A 10,147-nucleotide genomic window follows, 5' to 3' on the forward strand; every position below is an offset into this window, starting at 1 on the left:
GGCTGCATTGCTTGACTTATTGTTGTGAGCATACAACACTGCTGGCTCGTTGTCACAATACAACTTTAGTGGTTTATCGATGCTGTCGACCACCTTTAAACTGGGTATAAATTTCTTAAGCCAATTCACCTGTCCTGATGCCTCATAACAAGCAATAAACTCAGCATACATTGTGGACGATGCAGTGACTATTGTTTGTTTTGAGCTCTTCCATGATATGGCTCCTTGCGCGAGAGTGAATACATACCCTGAGGTAGACTTTCTATCATCTCCCGCGTAATCAGAATCTGAATACCCTACTATTTGTAGGTCATCAGATCTTCTATAGGTTAACATGAGCCCTTTCGTGCCTTGCAAGTACCTTAAGACTTTCTTTACTAGATTCCAGTGTTCCATACCTGGATTACTTTGATATCTACCAAGTAACCCGGTCACAAAGGCCAGGTCTGGGCGTGTGCACACTTGAGCATACTGTAAGCTTCCGACAGCTGAAGCGTATGGAACGGCTTGCATGCGATCGCGCTCGAACTTGCTCTTGGGACATTGATGTTCCCCATACTTGTCACCTTTTACAATAGGAGCAGGTGAAGGTCTACACTTATGCATATTGAATTTCTTCAATATTTTCTCTATATATGCCTCTTGGGACAATCCCAATACCCCTCGACTTCTATCTCGGTGAATCTTTATGCCCAAGACAAAAGAAGCTTCACCTAAGTCTTTCATATCGAAATTTGAGGACAAAAATCTCTTGGTTTCCTGCAGTAGAGTGACATCACTACTGGCTAGTAGAATGTCATCTACATACAGTACTAGGAAAATGTATTTCCCATTCTTAAACTTTGCATATACGCAATTGTCCTCAACGTTCTCTGTAAACCCAAACTTTCTGATTGTCTTATCAAACTTTAGATACCACTGCCTGGATGCTTGCTTTAATCCATAAATGGATTTCTTCAGGCGACAGCCCATTCTTTCTTTGCCTGTCACAACAAAACCTTTCGGTTGTGCCATGTATACTCTTTCTTCTAGATCCCCATTGAGGAAAGCTGTCTTCACATCCATTTGATGCAATTCTAGATCAAAATGTGCCACTAGGGCCATTATGATTCTAAAAGAGTCCTTGCTCGAGACGGGAGAGAATGTTTCATTATAATCTATCCCTTCTCGCTGAGTAAAACCCTTGGCTACCAGTCTTGCTTTGTACCTTTCTATGTTCCCTTTGGAGTCACGTTTCACCTTGTAGACCCATTTGCAGCCTACTGTTTTGGCTCCTTCAGGAATTTTCTCTAGGTCCCAAACTTTATTGGTACTCATAGACTTTAATTCATCTTCCATGGCTTCTTGCCACTTAGATGCTTCGGTGCTCCTCATGGCTTCTTCAAATGAAGTGGGTTCATCCTCCATCTGAACTTCTTCGCATTCATAGACTATATAGTCATCTGGAATAGGAGACTTTCTTGCTCTTTGAGGTCTGCCAGAAGTTTCTGCTACTGGCATTTCTTCTTGAGGTTGCTCTTGTTGGGGCTGTTGTTCTTCGACTATGGGTTCATTCGGCTCCTGAGGGACAGGTTCCAAATTGGCCATAGGCGAAAAAGCAGCAGGTGTTGTCACTACTGGTGTAGATCCAACAACAACAGGCAGCGTAAAGTAGGGTTCTTGCACCATAGGAATGGGCACGAACACCCGCTTCTCTTCAAGGTTAATTTCTCGCGCTGCCTTGCTCCCCCTGATCATCTGATCTTCTAGAAAACTAGCGTGTCTCGTTTCCACAAACTTGGTATGTCTACCAGGGCAGTAGAAACGATAACCTTTCGACTTTTCTGGATAGCCAATGAAATGACAACTTACTGTTTTGGGGTCTAGCTTTCCTATGTTTGGGTTAAACACTTTTGCTTCAGCGGGGCTCCCCCAGACACGCAGATGGTTGACTGAGGGTTTCCTGCCGGTCCACAACTCATACGGGGTTCTAAGTACTGACTTGCTTGGAACTCTGTTGAGAATATGAATGGCGGTTTTTAAGGCCTCCATCCACAAACTCAGTGGCAGAGTGGAATAGCTCATCATGCTGCGCACCATATCCATTAGAGTACGGTTACGCCTTTCTGCTACTCCATTCTGCTGTGGGTCCCCTGGCATTGAATACTGAGCTACTATGCCATTTTCCTGTAAGAACCTTGCAAAAGGTCCAGGAACTTGTCCATAAGGGGTATGTCGACCGTAGTACTCCCCCCCACGGTCAGATCTTACTACTTTGATTTTTCTGTCTAGTTGGTTTTCAACCTCAGCCTTGAATATCTTAAATTTGTCTAAAGCTTCTGAGCGTTCTTTGATTGGATAGATGTATCCAAAACGAGAGTAGTCATCTGTGAATGTGATGAAGGAATCAAAACCATCCACAGATGTCACTGGAAAAGGTCCACAGATGTCTGTGTGGATCAATTCTAGTACTCCCATGCTTCGCTTAGCGCCTTTCTTTATGTTCTTTACTAACTTGCCTTTAATGCAATCAACGCATTGCTCTAACTCTGAGAGTTCTAATGGTGGGAGGATTGATTCTTTGACTAAGCGTTCTATTCTCCCCCTCGAAATATGGCCTAAACGACAGTGCCATAATTTCGATGAGGAATCAATTCTCTTTCTTTTCTTGCTAGCATCTGCGGGTATTGCATTCTCAGCATTATTACATTCAGCATTCACATTCTCAGACAAAGATAATAAATAAAGTTTGTCTTGTCGGAAGGCAAGACCCACACATTTATTATTTAACTGTAGCTTACAATCATTCTTGCTGAAATGGCAATCAAAACCATAGTCTGACAAACATGAAACTGAAATTAAATTTCTAGCTAAAGAGGGAACATAAAGAACATCATGCAACTCAAGGGTGAAACCACTAGCTAAATCTAGAGATAAATTTCCTATAGCTTGAACTTCAGCTTCAACACCAGTGGCCACCTTAATCTGTCTTTCTCCTCTTTGAAGGGTTCTCCCTCCACTGAATCCCTGCAAAGAGTTTGCAACATGAACAGTTGCTCCTGAGTCAATCCACCATGTGGATCTAGCATAACTTAGATATAAGGATTCATCAACAAAAGTTATAATGTCCTCACCTTTCACTAGGCAATGTTTCATGAACTTAGGGCAGTCATGCTTCCAATGCCCTGTCTCATTACACCATCTACAGCGATCCGGGTCCTCCTGCCTGTGCTGGTTGTCTTGCTTTGGGTGTGCTTTAGGCTGTGAAGTGCTTCCTCCCTTGTTCTGGGAGGTGGAGGCATCTGGAGCTTTCTTGTTGTAGAATGGCTTCTTGTTCTTTCCTTTCACAAAGTTCACAGAACCACCATTTGCATTCTTGAGCCTTTCTTCCTCTTGCACACACATAGCAATCACCTTCTCTAAATCCCACTCCTCTGGTTGTGTGTTGTAGTTAACAACAAATGTCTCATACTCTTTAGGAAGTGAGTTTAGAGCTAGGTGAATGAGGAAACCATCAGCGAGGGGCATCTTTAGCTTCTCTAACTTGGCTGCCATGGTGCTCATGCTCAGAATGTGCTCTCTCACACTCCCCCTTGTGAACCTCATGTTAGTGAGTTTCTGGATCAGGGTGGAAGCATGAGCTTTGGTTGAACCAGTGAACTGATTCTTCACTTTCTCAAGATATTCTTTTGCTGTGTCACATTCTGGGATTGCACCTCTTAGGCCCTCTGTGATGGTTTTCTTGATGACAATCTTGCACTTGCGGTTTGACTTTTCCCACTTGTACTTCTCAAGATCATACTTTGCTCTGATGGGAGCAAAGTCTCGCTTCCGATTAGCAAAAGCTTCATCGGTCTCATTCTGAGCCCTTTCGGGCTCCTCTGGCTCAGTGGGCTTTGGCTCCTGAAGAGCCAAATCTATCTCAGCAAGTGCTAGAGCTGCATCAAGTTCCTCGCGCCACAGAACATAGTTCTGCCCCGTCAGCTTTGGGATTGCACTGATGAAGTGCATCGCATTGAGTGCTTGGTCTGAAATTAAATATGAGAAAATAGTGAGAACATCAACATTAAATCTAGGAAAAATAATTGCATATCTTAATTTAACGTTGGTCAAAATCAAGATATACAAAAGGTTAACTCTCTACATAAATTCTAATCACCGTTGGGCAGAATAGAATATATGCTTAAAATTAGAACTCGAAATTTGCAATATTGCTATTATTAACGTTGGTCAAAAAATAACAATATCACAAAAATACTGGGCTTTAAAAACTCGTTTCTCAAATTAAATATCCCGTTGGTTCAATTTAATAGGAGAATTAAAATATAACTTGCGCAGCGGAAAACATTAATTTTCTTGCTATTTTCAGAAGCATAACTTGCTGACTGTGCTTTTCTAGATAATATACACGTTGGTGCAAATTAAATAGAATTTAAAACTGAGCAAAATAATTATTTAAATGCTTCTGAAAATAAAATAAAATATAAAAGGAATCACTATGCTTAAAAAAGCCGCGGCCAGCCATTCGGCCCACGGCCAGTTGTAGCCCAGCAGCGTGCAGTGCCCAGGGCATGCCTATGTTTTTTTTTTTTTTCTTCTTCTTGCTTCATTCGGCCCAGCAGGGAAAATCAGCCCACGGCCGAGGCTCGCGTCAGCACGGCGCTGAACAGGCCGCAACCTGGGCCGGCGGCGCGCATTCGGCCCAGCGCTGAAACCCGCCTGGGCTCAATTTGGTCCAAACGAATTCTGGCCGTTGATCTTGATCCAGTGGCTCTCCTTTGATCTCGGGTGGACAAAAGAGGCCCTTGGCCGGTAGGCAGTGAAACCCTAGCCCCATTTCTCTTGCTTGCTCTCTGACTGCGTGCTGCCTGTCTCCTTCTAGCTTTCTTCTCCAGCCCATGCCGTTACCAGCAGCAAGACCGCCGGTCCGCCGCAGCAGCAACTCGGCCTTTGTGGCCAGAGAAGGTGGCGCCCCGCGGGCCCTATCGCCGGAGTGCGCGCTCCCCGTGATGGTTGAGCGCGCCGCCGTCGATGGGAGTCGCGAGGGTGCCCTGTGCTTGACCCCCATGCGGGGTTCTTTCTCGCCGAGACTGTGCTCTTTTTTTTTTTTTTTTTTTATCTGGATTTCTCTGCTATGTTTCTCGTTCTTGCTGGGGTTAGGTTTCCCTTTCCCCGATCTGTGCTTGTACGTTCTTATGCGTTTGGATCTGGGCGTTAGGGTTAGGGTGGTCTCGGTTTTGACTGAGTTAGGTTTAGGATTTCGAAAATCCCTTCCTTCTACTTGCTGTGCTTGCTGTGCTAGTCCCCGAGCCCGATCTACTAGTAGATCGGCTGATACCATTGAAAGATCTAACAGGATCTACTACTAGCAAAAACGGGGATTCGGGGTACAAAATAATAAAGACAGTGATATACATATGCAGGCTAGATCTATTACAATGAAGTAGAACATGTAGATCTAGAGTGTAAGGTTTCGACCGTCGTTGCCGGCGGGTGCAGATCCAGCGGGATCCATGGCGAGGGCGTCGACGCGGTGACGGAGTAGATCCCGTCGTCCTTCAGGCCTCCACCGGCACTGACCGACGACGGCGTGGTAGGAGTAGAACGGTGGCGGCGCGGTGGTGCTTCCCGACGCCACTGCGCACTGCCGATCGGAAGGCCTAGGGTTTTGTCGAGTGGGGTTGTGTGCACGGCGAACTTCGTCGAACGTGCCTGCGGCCCCCACTCCTGTTTATATAGCGCAGCGCGTCGGGGGCCCACCAACCATGGATCGGTTGGGCGCCCCCGATCAGGGCGCGATCCAGGGGGTAAGAGGCCCCAGCCGTTGGGCTGGGCCTGAGATCAACCTAACAGCAGCAGCTAGCTAGCAGCGGCCGCTATCACCCACGCACCAACTCCAATTAAGATCTCTCTTTGCCGCATTGCACTCCGGCACTCCGATGGATGGATGGATCCGGCCCTCTCTCTCTACTGGCCGGTCGGCTGGCCCTGATGGCTACTATAGCTAGCTGGGAGCTGCGGGCGTCGATCGCTAGATAGATGACACAGAACTCACTCCACCACTCGTTTTTCATGGAACCCTAGACGAAAAGTACCCTTGCTCTCCATCTCCCTCTCGTTCTCCCCACCCCCACGGCCGGCCGGCCCCGGCCCGCTAGCAGCAAAAGAGATCCCGTCCGAGAAGGGCGCTGCCGGCCGGCGCTAGCGCATATATCTGTGTCATCGCCATCACCCACACCATGGCCAGGGCAACACCACCATACTAGTGTCTGTCGTCGCGCGTCCACCTGCGACGACTGTGAGCTATAGCAGCCATCGATCTCGGCGAGCTGTGTGCCTGTCCTTGCCGCCGTCCTCCCCTCCCCCTCCGTCCCCTACGAATCCATTTCCGTGTGTGCTTGTGCTTGTGCTCCTGCTCCCTCCCCTCCCAGCTAGCTAGCCGCGACCTGCACCTGCACCACAGATCGGCCGGCCGATCGATCGATCGATCATAAATTAAGCAGCTAGCTAGCAGCGAGAGGAGAAGATGATGAACTTATCGGCTGCCGCCAACGCCGCCTGCGATGAGTTCCCCTACGTGCCGTCCAACGCGGGCGCCGCTCCCCCTTCTCTGCTCCCAATCATGGACCAGGAGAACAGCATCCAGAGGGAGCATCATCATCAGCTGGGCTACAACCTCGAGGCCAACTCCCTGGCTCTGCTCCCCCCGTCCAACGCCGCCGCCGCCCACCACCACCACCACCACGCCACCACCATCGCCGGCCACAGCCCCCACGACATCCTTCAGTTCTACCCTGCCTCCGCCTCGCACTACCTTGCTAGCGGCGGCGGCGGCGGCAACCCCTACAGCCACTTCGGCTCCGCCGGGACCGGGAGCACCTTCCACCAGTCGTCGTACTACCCGCCGGCAGCGCCCGAGTACTACTTCCCCACCCTCGTCAGCTCCGCCGAGGAGAACATGGCCAGCTTCGCCGCCACGCAGCTGGGGCTCAACCTCAACTACCGGACCTACTTCCCGCCGAGAGGCGGGTACACGTACGGCCACCACCCGCCGCGCTGCCAGGCCGAGGGATGCAAGGCCGATCTCTCCAGCGCCAAGCGCTACCACCGCCGACACAAGGTGTGCGAGCACCACTCCAAGGCGCCCGTCGTCGTCACCGCCGGTGGACTGCATCAGAGGTTCTGCCAGCAGTGCAGCAGGTCAGTCAGTCTGTGAGTGGATTTTCGATTCGGTTCAATTCAATTCATCGATGATAGATGCACTTCGATCTCTGGCCTGGTTCTCAACTTAATTCGAGGGGTAAAAAAGCTAAGCTACCTTTTACGGTCGGGTTGGGTAATTAATACTTCAGATATCTATATGTAGATCTTGTCTACACATACATCTCTGAAACCATCACGAGTTGCATTAAGTGATCTCAAAATCCCCTTCAGTTTATTGGCCAGCTTGATCGAAACTGATTTCATGCATGCTTGCTCTCACGCGTTTTGTTTGGCTCTCTTCCAAGCTAGAATTTTGTCAGAGAAATCTTTTGGGAAGATAGATTACCTTGTTTCGTCTTATGATATAGAGTTTTTGCGATAATTATTTTACCTTCTTTAATTTAGTTGTAAAAGTCAAATTGAACAAAGGGTGAAAGCTATTGCTTTTATTTTCCATGATATCATCCTTGCCCTTGTTTCTCTCTGACTTCGTCTCTTCAGCTGCATTTTAAGCAAATCCCAGTTAGACCTACACTTCGTTATATATGTTTCCATTTCATGAGCTTTCCCCCAAAAACTCATATTTCTTTAGATGAATATCACTAGCTTATCATCCCAAAATGGTTGTAGTCCTACTCATCAACTACTACTTCTCGATCTTAACACAAAATATGCAACAACAAAGCCAACATGCTTATTATTATTATTATATGAAAATTAAATCCAACAACAAAGCCAACATGCTGAATTGACAAAATCCAGTTAACACAAAATGCAAAATACTTACTGGCTGCAAAGCTAAAGATCTGTAAGCTAGCCATGTTCTCTCTTCAGCATATTCCCCTTTGCCCTTGAAATTAGTCTTCAATAACAAGGCATTTTTCTGTTCGCCATTTGCAGAAGTTTGTCCTTGATCTTTTGTCTCTTCTCCTCTTCCAGTAGTTTATTTCTTCCTTGGCAATATTTACTCCTTTCCACTTATTTCTTCCTTGGCATTACTCGTTTCCATTTATTTCCTTGACTTCTCCTTCGCATTTTCGATCGAGTAGTTATTGCTTGAAACAGTGAGCTGGCTGTACAAGTATTGGCCTCTCAAAAGTCAGAAGCAAGGCTCTACTTTCTTCCAAGTATCGCAAGACTTTGTACAGCCAGCGTACGTACGTACGAGCAAAAATTGCAAATGCAAGCAACAACGTACGCCTTAATTCTCTCTACCCTCTCGCGCTCTCTCTCGCTCGCTCGTATACTGTTTCTCCTCCAGCAACTGGCTGGTATATAGTAGCAATCCGTTGGCCAGAGAGAAGACATATACAGACGTCTCTTACCGGCCCATCCATATGGACCGGCCGGACCTGCAAATAGATCTCGTCTGAAGAGCATGCACGTGTGAAGTAATTACCGGCAATGCATTTAAGGGTAAACAGGATCTCTCCCAGAATGATTCACCACATTGAGACACATCATATGAGTCAGTTGCAAAACTCCAAGCTGTCTGCAGGGAAGAACAGTGTACATATATGTTTTCTCATGTTCTGGACCATCATTAGTAACATGCCATTGGTCCCCGGAACGAATGTTCCTTTTTTTCTTCAGTTCTGGATGTTTTTACTTGAGGAAATGGACTCCTGGACTGAAATCTCCCATCATGTACGAGGCATCGATCATCAGCTCATCATGCATTGGTATTGCTATATATATATGTAGGTGGTACTAGTTAGCCACATATATATAGTCCTACTACAATATATGAATGATATATATACTGCATATATGACTTTGCTGTGGTTCGTTGGTATTTCATGTGTATGCATGTTTTCATATTGCCCTTGCTTCAATTCTTTTTCTCTTTTTCATCGTCCATCTTTGTCACTCAGATTCCATCTCCTGGATGAGTTCGATGATGCCAAGAAGAGCTGCAGGAAACGCCTAGCGGACCACAACCGTCGTCGCCGCAAGTCAAAGCCATCGGATGCTGATGCCGGGGACAAGAAAAGGGCACATGGGAACAAAGCAGCTGCTGCTAAAGACAGTACGTGATATATCTCGATCTCTACACTAATTTTTCTTTTGTTATCACTGCTGTGTCTCCAAAATGTTTTCTCTTTTATTGAGAGACTGAACACACACAAGGGGCTCAGTTGTGCACTACACACATGCAGATGCTTATAATTGAACTATAGACATACTTTTTAGTAACATCGACACCATCTCCTTTGGAATCAAAATCTCAACAGAAGCAGGAAGCAGCAGCAAGAACATGGACATTGGAGATGGGTTGGGTACACAGATACTGGGAAGTGCACTCTTGTCCAAAGAACAAGATCAAGCCATGGATCTTGGAGAGGTGGTGAAAGAAGCAGTGGATCCCAAGGGGAAGGCATCAATGCAACAGCATCACGGCATCCATCAACAGCATCACGGCTTCCCCTTCCATTCATCATCAGCAGGCTCTTGCTTCCCCCAGACCCAAGCCGTCTCGAGTGATACCACATCAAATATAGCTCAAGTGCAAGAGCCAAGCTTAGGGTTCCACCATCAGCACCACCACCAACACAGCAACATCTTGCAGCTCGGCCAGGCTATGTTTGATCTCGACTTCGATCACTAGTCAATATGTGTGATGCACTCTCTCGTTCTCACCCACCCACCCACCCTCTCGATCTTTCCCCTCTCTCTCTCTATCTCTCTCTCTCTCTCTCTCTCTCTCTCTCTCTCTCTCTCGGTCTCTTGTTTGTGCGCGTAATCCGAATATTTTTTTTCCTTTTTTTAAATTATCTGTGTTAATTTCTGTAATGTGGACATAATAATGATAGTCTATGCTTGCCATGCAATCATCTATATTATAATTAATCATTCCATTGCTCATTATATATAGTACTAGTACTTCTTGCTGCACATGTGTACTTGCAATCATGCATGATCTATTATATATAGCTAACCATTTTAGTGCTCATCTATGGGCCGG

The 10,147-nt window shown here is 46.7% G+C and overlaps 2 protein-coding genes across 2 annotated transcripts; one reads left to right on the plus strand and one right to left on the minus strand.

Annotated features, from left to right (window-relative positions):
• LOC110436248 lies at positions 2,716-3,566 on the minus strand. The gene is made up of 2 exons (XM_021462770.1): positions 3,114-3,566; positions 2,716-3,006 (listed from the first exon to the last, which is right to left on the minus strand). Exons 1-2 carry the CDS (start codon positions 3,541-3,543, stop codon positions 2,960-2,962), a joined length of 477 nt encoding a protein of 158 aa, XP_021318445.1. The 5' UTR covers positions 3,544-3,566; the 3' UTR covers positions 2,716-2,959.
• On the plus strand, positions 5,911-9,842 carry LOC8079612 (protein LIGULELESS 1). Its single transcript, XM_002447206.2, has 3 exons — positions 5,911-7,179; positions 9,057-9,211; positions 9,417-9,842. The coding sequence occupies exons 1-3, from the start codon at positions 6,506-6,508 to the stop codon at positions 9,788-9,790; spliced, it is 1,203 nt and encodes a 400-aa protein (XP_002447251.1). The 5' UTR covers positions 5,911-6,505; the 3' UTR covers positions 9,791-9,842.

This window comes from Sorghum bicolor, chromosome 6, assembly GCF_000003195.3.
Source record: "Sorghum bicolor cultivar BTx623 chromosome 6, Sorghum_bicolor_NCBIv3, whole genome shotgun sequence".
Classification (NCBI taxonomy): Eukaryota; Viridiplantae; Streptophyta; class Magnoliopsida; order Poales; family Poaceae; genus Sorghum; species Sorghum bicolor.